The 16666-nt window shown below is 39.3% G+C and overlaps 1 protein-coding gene across 4 annotated transcripts in view; it reads left to right on the top strand.

Annotated features, from left to right (window-relative positions):
* The window catches only part of ntng1a (netrin g1a), a 97615-nt gene extending 85368 nt beyond the window's left edge, over window positions 1-12247 (top strand). For 2 of the 4 annotated variants that reach the window (XM_058766031.1, XM_058766030.1), the window contains exons 6-7: window positions 1878-1922; window positions 10503-12247. In XM_058766031.1, coding sequence (XP_058622014.1) covers window positions 1878-1922; window positions 10503-10750 — 293 coding nt within the window. In that variant the 3' untranslated portion in view covers window positions 10751-12247. Of the gene's footprint in view, window positions 1-1877; window positions 1923-4386; window positions 4555-6505; window positions 6641-10502 lie in introns of all 4 variants that reach the window. The other 2 variants (XM_058766033.1, XM_058766032.1) reach the window with 2 other exon arrangements.
* The last annotated feature ends 4419 nt before the right edge of the window (window positions 12248-16666 follow it).

Below are 16666 nucleotides of genomic sequence, written 5' to 3'. Positions count from 1 at the left end.
CAACCAGGGTCCCAAATAGCTCGATGTTACTTTAGCACCAAAACCGTCCTCTGACCATCACTGTAACAATTATAAACACCATTCTCTCTTCCTTCACAAAACTATAGAGAGTGCTTGTAAAGAGTGTCCTTGAGGACAGAGATGTTATGCCCGAGACTGAAAAAGAAAACACTGCAGTTTCCTCAGAGTTGCTTGAGGGTAATTGAATTCTTTATTGACTTTTCCCAATTCTATTTCAAGTTTATTAAGTCTGCCAGAATTGCCTAATGCAGGCATTAGAGCAAAATTAGTATTTTAAGATGAGATTTTGACTGTACAGGATTGCATTTCATTACTGGGATGGCATTGATTAAAATCTGTCACTTCTCATTTATCCAGTTTTTATCCAAAATTTCACTAACAAAAACATTAATGAAGAGCAGATGCGATGAGCATCGCTCCTAATCACTTGCTAATACGGAACACATTTTATATCAGTAATAAAGCTCTCAGCGTGGTCCCATGGGTATCACGACAGTGGCTTCTCTGTGTGCGAGTGTCATGGAATGTGATGAGAGAGGACAGCTGGATTTGAATATCACTCAGAGGTCAGATCTGTTCCAAACTGATAGTGACTCCAATGGTTGTCCATTGCTGCTTGCTCACTCTTTGTGTCTCACTGGATTCAAAAATTAAGAGAAAACTTCCATTAAAAAGGGTTGTGGAAAAAGTGTTTCTCCAAATATTGGATTAGTTTGATGGATCCAAATTGTGCATTTATTTATTTATTACTTTACAAATGAAAGCTAAAGGCGAAGAATTGTTTGAAATAGTTGCATTTTTTTAATGAGATTGAGTAACAAACAAAGCAAATTTATTGATGAGATGATGCTGACAAACCAAGTACTAATCTAAAGAAAGAGAAGCACTTTATGATGTTGACACACCCTGAGCTCACATTATCTTATTAATCTTACAGAAATTATTTGCTTTTCATCTTTAATTTCTTTCATAAAATATTACTGGAGCTTGAACTGAAAACTCATAGTGAAGTTCACGGAATTCCCCAAATCACATGGAAAAAGAGTCATTTCTCCCAATGTGATTGGACATAGAGGCCATTTCATAATGGGTCTTCAAGATGGGTTTCCTCTGTCAGTAACCTGCGTGTGCATGCTTTCCGAGTCCCCAACCACCATGCTATGTCCCTGGTGAAAAAAAAAATCAAATTCAAATTCATAGACGTGTCCTCACTGGAATTCCTGCACCCTGTCCTCGTTTCACATGCCCACACACTGAGGTCAACCACGAAGCAGCACATAAGGGACTTAACCACGTTTGTGTTGGATAGATGGAGTGCTTGGTTTGGTCCTCTCACTTTAGTGCTGCCTCTGAGTTTGACACGAGACTGCTCCATTCCCAGCCCTAATATTTCCGCCTCTAAGGAAATTAATTGTATGTAATTATGAAGATATTCCCATCAAATCGTCATTTCAATTGATAGCTATTTTTTGTCATACAGAACCACACTTCAAATGAATCAATTTGATAAATTGAACAAGCATTTCAAGCAACCATGAATACACACATCCAGTCTCACACCGAAAGACTGACACGATTTCCCTTCATCACTGTCAGCCGCCATTCTCATGTATTAATATAGAGTAAGCCATAAAACAAAAAGCTCAATTACATACAATCTCTAGAGATGATCTGTGATTGGTCTATTGGTTGCTTGTTCTCATCGAGCCTATCAGCTCAACTTTATGAATGACCCATCTGGAGATGTGTGTAGCTGTTTATGTGTACATGAGTCCAAACTGGACACGTCCTAGTGCATCTGACATCCGACAGCCAGTGCATTCAATTAACACCTGATTTCTCCTGTATGCATGCAGTTCGGCAGAACATTTCATCCCTAGGTGTCGCTAACCGAAATCAAGGTAGGGTACATTTTTAACTTGGATACAATTTCCTTTGATCTGACTCACAGAACGATATTTAGGCTGATGTAAGGGTGAAACAGATTCAGCAGAAGTTTGCTGACAGCCAGTCTTTTTTGTATATTTGTTGTACTGAATCATTCCAGATGGACAAACATCTTTTTTTTGCCTTTTCTCTTTCACGTACCAGTTCCTGACATGTCTGAAAGCTGTGAGATTTTTGAGCAATCAGCATTTCTAAGAAACAAGCGTTACGCCCTCCATTTTAATTAGGCATGGCGCTCTCTCTGGGGCCCTCTCAATATTTTCTCTCAACAGTTTTCATGGCTGTTTTAGGTAGACTGATTCAAGGTAATCCATTGCGCAGATGTCCAAAAAGAAGCATCACGCAAACAACAGCCCAGAGTAAACAGCGTTTTTGATTGAATTGGGGGTTGGAGGTTAGTAAAGGACATAATGCTCATTGCCCCTTGGTTTGTTTTGTGACTGCATGATGAGCTGATAACTTTGGGATTGTTCTGAGCCCTGTTGTTCTGCTGCTGTGTCGGACTGGCAGCGGGACGTGGGGATCTAAGCCTTACGCGCTCTCACACAAGAAGCCTGGGAAGCTCAACTACACTAATGCCAGCTGAGCAGTTTCTGCCAGCAATGCAGGCTTTTTCTTTTCTAAAGCCATCAAAAACTTCCAAACCACAGCAGCTGCAGGGAATGGAACGTGCGCTGTGCAAATTTGTCTCCTTTTTGTATCTTTTTTATAATTTATGGCAGAGTAACAGGATTAGTCTAAATTCTTGTTTTATTGTCAATTTCATGCTTTTGGTACAGACAGATTGAAATGCTCATATCATCATTCGGGTTTATGTTGATTTAATATGTTTTTATTTTATTTATTTTGTCTTTATTTTGTCTAGTAGCTCCTCAAGTTGCTTTGTCAACCGTTCCTTCTGTACAAGTTGCAAACAGTAAGAGAGGTAGGAGGACTCGATTCATATACTCTCACTATTCTGTGTCAGTGTATGTTGTCCGAATTACCCCCTTCACCATGCCCTCAATGAATCCAGAGTGAGTCTTGTACCTCCTGTACTTGCAGAACACCTACCCCTGACCCTACTATTCCCACTTTGCATAGTATCAAGTAAAAAGATACTGATATTAGTGCAATTGTTTACTTTGTTTTATGATTAGCTCCATCCTGAATCATCATGGAAGCTCTGTGCTGAATGCTTTAGAGACCCAAGTCTTTGAAAATTGAGGAGACAAAGATTTTACTTGATGAATCAGGAGGGAAGTGTTCAAATCATGTTGACTTTGTCAGATTAACGGGTTATATACAGTCAATGTTGCTGATCCGAGTGTGGATGAGAACATTGAATCTGATATAATTCCGCAGTGGCTCACAGACAAGAAGCCCGTCAATTTTTTGTTAAAGTGGGCCCTCTAAAACATTTTCCAGGCAGAATGATTGACATATCCAGGCAGCTTTAGAGATCGCTTTACAGGAGATATGTCTGTCTCAACTCCTCCAGTCGGGGGACGGGGGAAAAGGCTGCAGAGGAGGCCTGACCTCAATCCAGATCTCGATAATGAGAAGCCCGCCATTTCTCCCGAAAGCCCTGGAATCATCTCAGGAGGGAGGGACCTGCAGGCTTTATGAGCGTAACTCAGATTTGTCAGACCCGCTGGGTTGAAGGTGCTGGCCAGTTGGTTGACCAAGCATCCCTGGCAGGTCAGGGTAATGCCATCAGTTTATGTTATGCTATGCCAAGAGCAGCATCCGAGCATCGAGATTCAACTTCACTTTGAAACTAGGACAGACTCCTTGCGGGTCCTGGATAAACGTTGTTTGGTTTCTTTGGAGGCTATGGGGAAATAGATAGGAAGTTATTTCTGATTTGCTTGTGCTATTTCTCATTTTGGAGCTGACAGAATCAATACTGAAAAAAATGCTTTGTCTTTCATTTTTATGGCAGTAGTTCTGTGGAGAGGATACAGTTTGTGTACCTGTTTTCGACCTGAGAGGCTTTGTTATTTCGGGGGCATAGAAAATAGAAGCCATTGTTTTATTCCCGTGTTTGAAAGTTCCAGCTCCTTCAATACACCCTTCCATCATTTCTGTGAAACAACTCTCCATGAGCAATAGAATATAAATACAGCGGATGTAAATTTCAAATCGCACATGCAATCGCATTCTGCCGAGGTTGAAAATTACATCTGCTCGTGTTTGATTTCCATGTAACATTCCTGTTCTTATTTTCCTCTCCATTGCTGTGGTTTGCTCGAGGCCAACTCTCTAATAACAACACCGCTTCTCCATTCATCTTAAGGTGATCTTACATCTAACACCGCTTCTGCTGTTTCAGACCATCCAAACCTCGCATGCCATGGTGCCCCTCTTCTGCAGCGCCGCCGCGACTCGCACACACTTACCCTAAACACAGCCACATCTCTCTCCCCTTTTTGCAAGACTGCGAATGTTTCAGTCACTCCAATCGCTGCAGTTACATCGAGGTGCTAAACACCGTCATTTGCGTGAGCTGTAAGCACAACACTAGAGGGCAGCACTGCCAGCTGTGCAAGCTTGGATACTACCGCAATGCCTCAGCAGAGCTGGACGATGAGAATGTTTGCATAGGTCAGTCCTCCAGCACTCCCATCCACCAACACGGCTTATCGCACATCACACTCCCCCCAAATCTGCCATCTGGCCTTCTGTTTCTATTGCTCCATCATCCTCCATCTCTTCACTCCCTTCTCTGTGTCTGTCCATCCCTCTGTCGTCACCCGAGTCTCTTCACACATGCTTGTGTGCGTCAGCAAAGTCACGTTGATCCACATCCCTCCAGTCTTTGACTACAAAACCAGCAAGTATGACGTGATGATCCACAGCAGATTAGGACAGAAGACACTGTAGGGGAAAGATAGGGTAATTTTCAATGTTCGTTACAAAGCCAATAAAAGAAAAAGAAAAAGTTAGAGCAGAGAACAAAAAACAAAAGCCAGACAGGTGTCATTGTGAGACAGAGGTGATGTCTGCCATCACACTTCCCCAGTGAGGTGTCTAGGAGGGCTCGCACCCACAGAAAAAGGTGCTGCGTGTTGCATATGTCACTCTCGGAAAGAAGAAGCAAGAGAAAGAAGAGAGCAGGAGAGGTGTCTGGGAGCAGGTCACGACTGTGTGACTTACACACACATCTTTAGGTGTTACAGGTCACAGACTTTGACCTCCACTTCAACCGAGCAATATCTGTAGTCACAGGAGGGCCACAGAACTGTCAAAATATGTGAAAAGTGCATCTTGGGAGAGGTTTATGTTAGTGTTTTAGCAAACCATTAATAATTAATAAGCATTAATGTCTTTACTTAGAAATGAAACAAGTATCTGTTCTGTAGCAAAACCTTAAGGCTATGTTCACACTTGTAAAGTGTTCTGCTGTGCTAGGCATCTGAAAACACTGATGAATTTATGAAAAGAAGTAGCAGAGTTTTAAAAGGAATGATTCGTTTTCCTAAAAAAAAAAAAAATGTTTAAGAACAAATGTGCAGTCATGATCAGAAATGTCATTACGCACATCAGAGTTTCAGGCTACACATCCAAGTTCTTCTGAGAAAGCTCGAGAATTAATCAGATTCTCTTTTGAATTGATAATATGAAAACTGTTGCATATTCAAAACCCCTCAGTAGCTCAGCATCTGCTCAAATCATTTGTCATCTTTGTAAATATCCAAGAAATGCAGGTTTTGAATGGCACTTCAGCACCATAAGCAGACCTCAGTTAATTGGCCAGATGTCTTTGGGTGATCCATGACCAGGATAGTTACTGACGGTGCCAAAAACTTATAGTCAACATGAAATCAAAATGGACTATTTACGTGGATAAAATCAAGTCAAACTCTCTTTTTTTCTAATCGGTATCTTGTTTCACTCAGAAATACGTCATTAAAATTTATGCAAATGCCATTTAATGTAGACTTTAATAAAATGGTCACCTTCATGGACATTTTCTGTAGCATCAAAGTATTTAATTATGATTATCAGTGTTATCAGTATTTGAGTTGAATGCACTTATGGACAGCAAGCGAATTGGCTAATCACGAAACCTTGTGACTGTCTTTGTTTCTCTTTTGTATGTTCCCTTCCTTCATGCCACTCATTTTGATGCTAAACTACATATTGAAATATGTTTTCAGAAAATTATTCAGAATACACAGTGCAGTCACTCAGTAATGGTCTACGCTTTTGCATTATGGGACTTCCAAGATGTTGAATATTCACAAACATTCGTTTTCCTTACTAAAATAAATGCCATTGTTTCCATTTTCCACCCTCACTCACCTTCCCCAGCTGATGCTTCTCATTTTATTCCTTTGAAATGGTAGATGTGAGGTAAATATTCAGATATAGGGGTTATAAATCTGTCCTTTGTAGACTAGCAATGTGCTTGAAGGAGGCAGCAGAGGCCCATTTTGAGCGAAAATGCTTTTTGTGTTGAAAACAGAGGGACTTTATTCATGAGCTGATCTGAGGCTGAAGACCGCAGACCCCATCTCTCCACTGTGTGTATGTGTGTGTCTTGTTTCTACAGACTGTAATTGTAATCCCTTTGGCTCAGACACTGATCGCTGTAATGGCACAGGATATTGTGAATGTAAGGAGGGAGCGACAGGGGCTAAGTGCCATGAGTGTCTGCCAGGATATTTGTGGGACAATGGCTGCAAATGTAAGTAGAACCTCCACCCAACCTGCAGCTTCAGTCCCCTGCTCACTTTTGCCTCTCTCTACCCCTCCCTCCCTTCTTCTCTCCTTGTTTCTATTTTCTCTGTTTGCTGCTTCTTTTTGGCTTACTCGGGAATGAGCAGCTTGGTTTGCTTACAGCACTTGGAAACCAAAAAAAAACAAAAAAACTTGGACTGACTTCCATTCGAGGCTCAGTCACACCTGTTATGCTGCCTTGTTAGTAGTGCAGAATTCATTTTGAGGGAATTATTCTAATCATTTATTAGCATTGTTTTTATTAATAGTATTATTGTAGAATTTTTCTCAAGCACAGAGATAAACCACGCAAACAATCCTCGGGCACAATCCCATGCACGTGCATTTGCACAGATGAACACAGGCAGCTGAGCTAATATTTGGTGTGAGCACAACATTTTACGCCTGCGCTGTTTTCTCTGGCTGTTTGCTGTTATGGCCACAATGTGATGGCTGGTTCTTCTCTCTTGGCTCCAAGCGCTGTGGTTGAAACGATCCGTAGGTCAAGCATTGATTTGTATTCTTCAATGGGCTTCCAGCATCAAAGGTCAACATTTACCAAAGCCTCAGATATCACAAAGGGATGTTGGCTGTAATAATGTGAGATAGACAGTCCAGTTAATATGTGTTTATTGAGTTCTGTGCAGCTTTAGACCCAACACTACAAGGCTTGGTTTAGTTGAGAAGCAGAAATTCACAACATCACATATGTCACAAGATTAAAGTAAATCGGAGTGATTGGTGCAAATAGTGACATGTGGCAAATGCACTCCCATTACTGTCTGTTCTGGGAAACATATTGGAGAGAAATAAAGAGACGTGACTCTTTATACACATCCATCATTCACCAGCATGAAGAGGCATTACCATGTGTCTGTTTCAGCCGATGGTATGCACTAAGGTAAAGCACCATAACCATTTTAATTTGATGTTGTCATCAGCACAGACGCTTTTCGTTAGATGTCCTAGACAAGAGATTTAAGTTTGTTGCATTCGTCTCATTCAAAGTCCCAAAGGCCATAATGTGTGTAATAAATGCAATCTAAGGCTCATTTTCCTGATCCCGTCCATCTGTATGCAGATTTCGGTATGCAATTAAAGCTCAAATCTTTCTTCAAATAAGCCTTTTCTTCCCAGCGCACCATGCAATCTACTGCTGTTCTCAATAAATATTATCCCTCTTATCAAAAGCAAACCCAATAAATTGCTCAATTTATTCTCTTATTACCGTTTATTTACATGCAAGCAAATTGCAAATGCTGAATTGGAGGTTGAGCACGTTTTTCCTGCTTGTGAGTGCACATGCTTTAAACATACAGAGCTTCTGTTGCTAGGTGCTTATATTTATTAGATGTGCATGGGCTCTAGAGAGCGTGGTGTAGGCTATAGAGGTTAAACTGTTTATAAGACTAAATAGATTCCATGCCCCTATCCATTGGAAGGTAAAGGTGTTTGTTAGCACCCATAACAGCTATAAATCACTGGCGTGGCTCTTCTTGCCTCAGCACCTTTTCCTGGTCATCAGGGGATATCAAACTGAGGAGACAGAAAAAGTTGAACTCACTGGGTGAAGCAAAAAGACTCAAACTCTTGAGATACATTACCTGCAAAACTGTGCCTCTTTTAAGTCTTTCTTCAAATGAAGCACAAGAGCATTCTTGCCAAAGGCCACAGTTGTGGAAAAGGCAATCGATCAATTTGCTCTCTTTCCCTCAAAGAGGAGGTGTTCTAAAACTCTTTCCACAGATACAATCCACTCATTACCTCTTACTTCTTTTTGTACAATCTCCTTTTTATGAACAGTTTGGTAAAGGCAACATTGATGTCTCAATTGAAAACTATGAAATATGCCGTACACTTGTGAAGAATCAATTGATTTATAATAGGAAACATCTACAGTAGTCTGAACGTGTTCTGTGCAGTTTAGGAGTTTAAAAATCTCCTATCCAGAACACTGAATCAATAAAGAATCTCTATCTTTTGATTCATCATTTCTTTATTGTTTCTTAAAGGGCAGACAAGACAGGGTAAAATGTGCTCAGAGACAGTTGATGGTCAGGTCATGACTACACCAGAGAAAAACAGGCACTGTAAAAATAAAAATAAAAAAGGAAGTTGTAAATAAAACAAAGATTATTAGAGTACATTTTACAAGAAAATACTATTTCAGTCTTTCTACTAAAATTTTGCATCATATTCCATTTATTGCCATTTCTTTGGAATTCTTCTAAATTTATCAGCAGTTTCTGAGGGAAAATAGTTTCAAAGGAGATCCTACACCTTTTTTGTTTTTTGTTAAATTCTTTTATTAAGACTAGATAAACTAATCTAATGTAGATACTCTAATCTACATCAAATTCAAACACAAATAACTTAATGAGGGCAACTATAACTTTGTTATAATGCCCATATGTTTCCTTACATTTTGACTCAAGATCGGACAGAAAAGACTGAAACAAGTGAAGTGTTACATTAGCTAAATGCCCTATTTTGACTAAATTTATGAAATAATTTCATATTTCATATTTAATTTACTGTAAATTATTATTATTATTATTTATTTTATCATTTGGTATTCCTTAACATCGAAAACAAATATTCCTTACATTTGATATTTCTTAACACCTTGATAGAATTATTATTATTATTATTATTATTATTTAAACAAAGTTGTGTCAGTTTGTTCCAAACATTAATCAATTTATGATTTGCCTACAAATACTGACGAGACTGATACTAATTGAACCCATTCAATCTTTTTGCATGTTAATCACAGATAATTCAAATAGCTTGTTCATCTTGCAGGTACAATTTCTAGGTCTTGTTTTGTGGTACGAGTGTGGGTTTTCACTTGGGAACGATTGATCTGCATCGTAAAAAGACTCGGCAGTGATGAACAGAGGGAATTATGGACACAAACAGGGGCTCATTTTTCCCTGACTCAACCATAAAGCCCATATCCACACAGGAGATGGAGAGAGAGAAGCTGAAGACCATGTAGTTCTGCCAGCTCCCTAATCAGCCTTTATGACTGGGAGAGTTACACCTCCACTCTCTATCATCCAGCTCTTCCTGTCAGCTCAGTCCAGCCCAAAATAGCTCAGTAACAGCCATTAAACAGATGCTGCGACGCACAAGACCTCTCAGAACCATTCCTCGCAAACTGATAGAGGTCAGCGTTTGTGTGTTAGATGATTATTTTCCAATCAGAAGGATTACAGTGCTTTGATGAAGACGTGAGAGGCATGGCTTGTTCATCCGTTTTTATTTGTCACTGTTGGTTTTGCTAGTTTGCGCTGGAATTTGTTTGCCTGAAGCTTGCTCAACAGCTTACGTCCGAGGTCTGGCCTTGGTGTCCCTGTTGTTAAATGCACCTGATACACCTGAGGGGAATGCAAGTTGCAAGTCATTGTCAGGGATTTGGAGAAACCTCTGCCATGTTAATGGTTTGGGTTAATGGCAGGTCTCTTGAGAGACATTTTCTTTATTTTGAGGTGGCCGTTGAGCAGGGATGCTTTTTGGAACATTTTTAATCAAATCTCGAGAGTTCAATTTTCTGTAAGAAAAAAAGTCTATTAATATTTTTCACTTTTGAATTTCTATTAATAATGATATTAAGTTTTCTATTGTGATTCATTTCAATCAATACTTTGCCTGCACTTTGTATTGACTATTTCTGTCTATTTTCAGCAATAGATGAATATATGATATCTCAGGATAGAGCTCTGTGTAATCATAGAAGTGTTCATATTTGTTTGGGTGTAGCCTATATGTGTGTGTGTTGGGGGGGGGTTTGTCTTCTGCTTACCCTTTTCCTCTCAATGCCACAGCCCGGGTGTGCGACAACGAACTTCTGCGTTGCCAAAACGGCGGCGTGTGTGTGAACAACATCCGTTGTCAGTGTCCTCCGGCGTACACCGGCCTGCTGTGTGAGAAACCGCGGTGCGAGAACGAGCCGGGAGGCTGCGGAGGGTCGGACTCGGGCCAGGCTTCCCTCCGGCCCCCTGGGCTGATCCTGCTTTCGCTGCTGTCCATCCTGGGCCTCGTTTTCCTCGTGGAGATCTGCTGGATCCTTTGAGAGGAAGATCTCCGAATGTCCAGCTTCTTCTGTATGAGCAGCGCACCAGACCCACCGACACTCGGCCGGCCATGTGGAATGTGCCCAAATATCAAAGTGAAATTTCTGAGGATGACAGACAAAATACAATAAATAATACATCAATAAAAATAGTATTTATAAAAATTGATTCAATATAAAAATCTAAAAGTAAAAAAAAAAAAAAACATCAAGGTGTTATTTATAGAATTTACCTGAGCATATGCTTCATGAAGCAAATAAGAGGAAGTAGAGACGTGAACTAAGCCATAATAGATACTCACTCCCCTAACAGAACGAGAGAGCGACAGGGATTGGAGCGGACAAGACTCATCCCTTTCCTCCCTTTATCACCAAGGCAACGGGAGCTGCGTTCAGCCAGCGGCATGTACAAGTAAAGCCAGCTGCCGCCCCTTACCTGAGCCATTCTGGGTATCATGTTGGCTGTAGACTGCTTTTGGCTATTGTGACACGGAGCGATGGAAAACTGTCTGGATTGTGTGAACTGGCAATTACGAAGAAAAAAAAAAGATACGGAGAAAGACTCAAGAAAAGAAAAGAAACAAGCATTCTTTGCTGTCAGTGCATTGTGGATATAAGGAAATCTATTCAGACTGTCACATTTGATCCGCTTTCAAATTGAGCTCGTCCCGCCAACACTTCCCACCCCACCTTGAAAAATAAACTTTAGAGTGTCCTTTGTGTCAAAAGCCCGTCCTTCCTCCACCCTGTGCTTTTGTGAATGTTATTCTGTAACCCTTGATATTTTTTTTTAGTATATATAATTTTTTGGTTTTCCTTTCAGTCTGTGTGATGTTAGTCACACTCATGTGGCACACCCCCTTATCCTCCAAAAAATATGACTGAAAAACCCATGACTTTGAAATGTGACGGACTGTTTGCTGAGGCCACGGTCAAAGATGTATGTTTTCACCCAAACAGATGAAGTGCTTAGACAGTCATCAGTGTATTTAATTTTTGTATTAAAACAGAAGTTATTTTCTTGACAGAGTAAAGATAATGTAGAACATATACTTTTTTGTATTATTGCTGAAATGTGTTTAAGGGCAACATTTTAGTGCGTTCAATCAAGGTGCATACTGAATTAAATATCTGATTATGTTGGTCTGAAATTTATTTTATTTCATTTATACTTTTTTTTTTCTCCTTCAGTTGGATTGTGAAGTTTTCCTAAAGTATATTGGCAACGTGCTGGCATCAAAGAATATCAGTTTACATACAGTATATATACTGACATGTAAAAAAGAAAATCACACCAAAGGACATTCTAAATGTTTTCTTGTTGCTTTAACACTGAGAAATTTAAGTGAATAAAACTTTAAAAGGACTTTATGTAGCTGTGTTGTACTGTTTTATGTGTCTTTTATTGCAGAATGAAGAATTTAAATTGTCCCTGCGATGAAAGCGTGATAAATAATCGCATATGTCTTTATAGAACACATGCATATAAATTGCATACTTTGCAGAATAGGGGGAAATGCTTTAAGCCTCAGAATTTTCTGCACACCATTTATCTCAAATTCAATACAGTAATGATTTGTTTCAGTGAAACGCATTATCGGATGGGCAGAATTAAATATTAACAGCTATTGATGTCTGTTTGAGAGCCTGTTTTATGGAGTTGGTCTTGCCTGTGAGTAAACTGCCCATCTATCGCATGGGTTTGTTTTAAGCAGAAAGTTTTACAGCCTTTTTCACGATTATAAAGTGTGTGACAATACAGGCCTGCTAAATGATTCATTTTGAAAGAGATGCTCCCGAAACATTTGTCTTTATCTGCAGTTGCTCTTAGTAACTGGGTACTAATTTATGAATGTTGTGTTTGTGTGTGTTTTTATGTGTTTGTGTGTCTGCTTTGAAAACAAAAGAAATGTTGATTAAGTAATATTGAACTTTCATGTTAGTTATAAACAGTCCACATCATATTTCATTCTGGAAATAGCGACCAAATAATGACACTTTGTCAGCTGTTACTTTACATTAGAATGGCACTTTAAGAAATGGATGACAGTATTATTTACCAAAATTATGGTTGTTTTGAAAGAATCACTTGTTAAACTTTCAGTAAGAGGAGCTGAAGTGATATGGGCCGACGCAATATTTTACATCTTTATGGCAGAACTTTTATTGACAATCCCTGCAACAGTCTTTGTGCTATCACAGGTTACACTGATAAATTACACAACACACTGTGAACTATTATTTCCTACATCTGTCGTCTACATGATAAACAGTAATTTTCAAAACTGCAGGTCAATTACAATACCATATACAGGTGTATATATACATAGTTTATGTATATTCATACATAGTTTCAACTGTATATGTATATATAGTGAGTTTCAACATTAAAATGTTACTTTTTAATAATACATAATGCACATTTTTATATAGAAAACAAATACATTTATATAAGTGATATAAAAGTTATTTTATATATTTATATATATATATATATATATATATATATATATATTTAACCATACACCCAAAAAGATCAAGTAGTCCAGAGATGCTCTTGTAGTTATTCCCTGGCTGAGAAAACTGGAGTTCACCATGTGTACATTTGTGTTATATTGGTTCAGAAATGCAACGTTCTCTTTATCAAGGCAGACATATGCAACACTGACAAAGAGAATAAACAATTCAGTGCATCTATATACTCAGCAGATCCACTGTGTATTCAACAAATTCTTTGAACCAAGCCAACAAACAGGCTCAGCCAAAATCAGCTGCATCGTTCCAGTTGTTCACTCCTATTTATAGGAGGAAAGATACTGCAGATTATTTTCTAAAAAGATCCAGTGGGTGTTATTTCTATTTTTCTTAAAGTGATGTGTCAAACTTTTTCTTGCATCTGGAGTTAATCTGCCCTTGAACAAGGCAGCCTATTGATTTTTAAATCAGCTTTTCCATTTGTTAAGAAGTTTAGCTTCAGTAAACATGATGATTTTTTACTTCAGGCACATTCAACTTTTTCATTGATAACAGGAATGAAAAACTGATGATTCATTTAACATGGACCGTTTCAGGGTTTTGATTCATGGTTTCCTACTCAGGGTAAGACTTACAATGTTACACACTTTTATCACACGTATATCACGATAACACACATAAGAATATGTTTCTGGAATGACCCATTTGATATGATAATGTCATAACAACACAACACAACAGGAAAAGTGAACCAAGGTTACCCAAAGAACTGCTAAACTCAGTTGACCGACTGGCTTCGGTAAGATCATTATCCACCATTCAGCATCTCGCTTTTCTTCCCAGAACAAAAGCCCAACTTTGGCTCGGCATCTAAGTCCTTCTCTTGGAGGAGTAATGGTGATATTGTTCCCTCTGCTGCTAATGGGAATATCTCTTCAAAAACACAGGCTTTCTAAAGGGAGACCACGCTGCATTTGGTATTTGGCTGCAAGACATTCATTTGTCAGATTTGATGGAATGGAGAAGCTCAGCCCATTGTATGAAGAGCAAAACAAGGTGGATGGGTTCATGTTTGCACGTTAAAGGTAGAATACATGAATGAAGTATAGCACTGGAGAATGTGTGAGCGCAGGAGAATCCTGAAGGTCAAACCATTGTGGAAATGTAAAAGGTCTTCAAGATTGTTTGGCATGAATTCATTTCAATAACAAGAAAAAGTCATACGAATGTAGGTAGAAGCACCAGCACAAAGAATAATATGAAAGAACATTTTAATAGAACTCAGAACATTTAGGGAAGTTCAAGAATGCCTACAGACCACAAGCATGTGTGGAATATGAATAACCAAAACTTCATTACTCATAACCTTCAATGTTTTTAAACATAGGAGGCGATAAAAGGTGAAGAACAAATGGGAGTCTACTGAATTCAGAGTCTATTACAGCACTCAGTGCTCACAATAAGAAATCTTTCTAGTGACAATATACAGTATCTCACAGAAGTGAGTACACCCCTCACATTTTTGTAAATATTTTATTATATCTTTTCATGTGACAACACTGAAGAAATGACAATGTACAATGTAAAGTACCAAGAGAGTGTACAGCTTGTATCACAGTGTAAATTTGCTGTCCCCTCAAAATAACTCAACACACAGCCATTAATGTCTAAACCACTGGCCACAAAAGTGAGTACACCCCTAAGTGAAAATGTCCAAATTGGGCCCAGTGTCAATATTTTGTGCGGCCACCATTATTTTCCAGCACTGCCTTAACCCTCTTGGGCATGGAGTTCACCAGAGCTTCACAGGTTGCCACTGGAGTCCTCTTCCACTCCTCCATGACGACATCACGGAGCTGGTGGATGTTAGAGACCTGCCTTCCGTTTGAGCATGCCCTACAGATGCTCAATAGGGTTTAGGTCTGGAGACATGCTTGGCCAGTTACCCTCAGCTTCTTTAGCAAGGCAGTGGTCGTCTTTGGGGTGTGTTTGGGGTCATTATCATGTTGGAATACTGCCCTGTGGCCCAGTCTCCGAAGGGAGGGGATCATGCTCTGCTTCAGTATGTCACAGTCAGTGATGGGAATAACGGCGTTATAAATAAACGGCGTTACTAACGGCGTTATTTTTTTCAGTAACGAGTAATCAAACGAATTACTGTTTCCCCCGTTACAACGCCGTTACCGTTACTGACAATAAAATGTGGCGTTACTATATTATATTATTAGAATTTAATTTTTCAGTTCATCTGAATGGATGCGCAGTGTAGCTGTATTTGACGTACCATAAACCCTAGTGTGGAGGCGCACGACTCGCCATCGCTTTCTCTCACATACACGCACGCAAAGAAAGATACAGAGCAAGAGAGTCTTTCATAACATGCAGAATTGACGCGCTACATGTAAACGATATTCTTTGTTGTATTTTCCTGTCAAAATAACGGAGTTCCTTTGGAATTCTTCAGCTTTTAAGAACTGCCGGTTTCTCTGGCAGTGGGCGGGACTAATGCGCAAACGACAATCTCATTGGCTGGTGCTCACCTATTATCGTCCCTGTTTTGATTTCAGCAAATCAATTCGAGCGAACGCAGACAGCGTGATTAATATTCATGAACCCAGCAGCTCATTAATCCTTAGTGCGTTTTATATTGATGACAAATATGCATTCATACTTGGTTATTATAATTACTAAAGTTCTATCATATAATATTAAATTATCATAATATTATATTATAATGACTGACTGATACTAAGTGTCAGTAGATAAATAGTGTAGATTAATGTACAATGTTTTATAATAATAATTTATTCTTTTTAGTGTCCATTTCATTAATTTAACATACCGGTATTTAATATTGGGGGCATCCAAAGTTATTTGACATTTGAACATTTTTAAAAAAAAGTAATGCAATAGTTACTTTCCCTAGTAATTAGTTACTTTTATAATGATGTAACTCAGTTACTAACTCAGTTACTATTTGTGAGAAGTAACTAGTAACTATAACTAATTACTTTTTTAAAGTAATGTGCCCAACACTGGTCACAGTACACGTTGGCATTCATGGTTCCCTCAATGAACTGTAGCTCCCCAGTGCCGGCAGCACTCATGCAGCCCCAGACCATGACACTCCCACCACCATGTTTGACTGTAGGCAAGACACACTTGTCTTTGTACTCCTCAACTGGTTGCCGCCACACACGCTTGACACCATCTGAACCAAATAAGTTTATCTTGGTCTCAGCAGACAGGACATGGTTCCAGTAATCCATGTCCTTAGTCTGCTTGTCTTCAGCAAACTGTTTGCGGGCTTTCTTGTGTATCATCTTTAGAAGAAGCTTCCTTCTGGGATGACAGTCATGCAGACCAATTTGATGCAGTGTGCGGTGTATGGTTTGAGCACTGACAGGCTGACCCCCCACCCCTTCAACCTCTGCAGCAATG

Source organism: Onychostoma macrolepis, chromosome 24 (genome assembly GCF_012432095.1).
Source record: "Onychostoma macrolepis isolate SWU-2019 chromosome 24, ASM1243209v1, whole genome shotgun sequence".
Lineage (NCBI taxonomy): Eukaryota > Metazoa > Chordata > Actinopteri > Cypriniformes > Cyprinidae > Onychostoma > Onychostoma macrolepis.
This window is presented reverse-complemented; position numbering and strand designations above follow the sequence as displayed.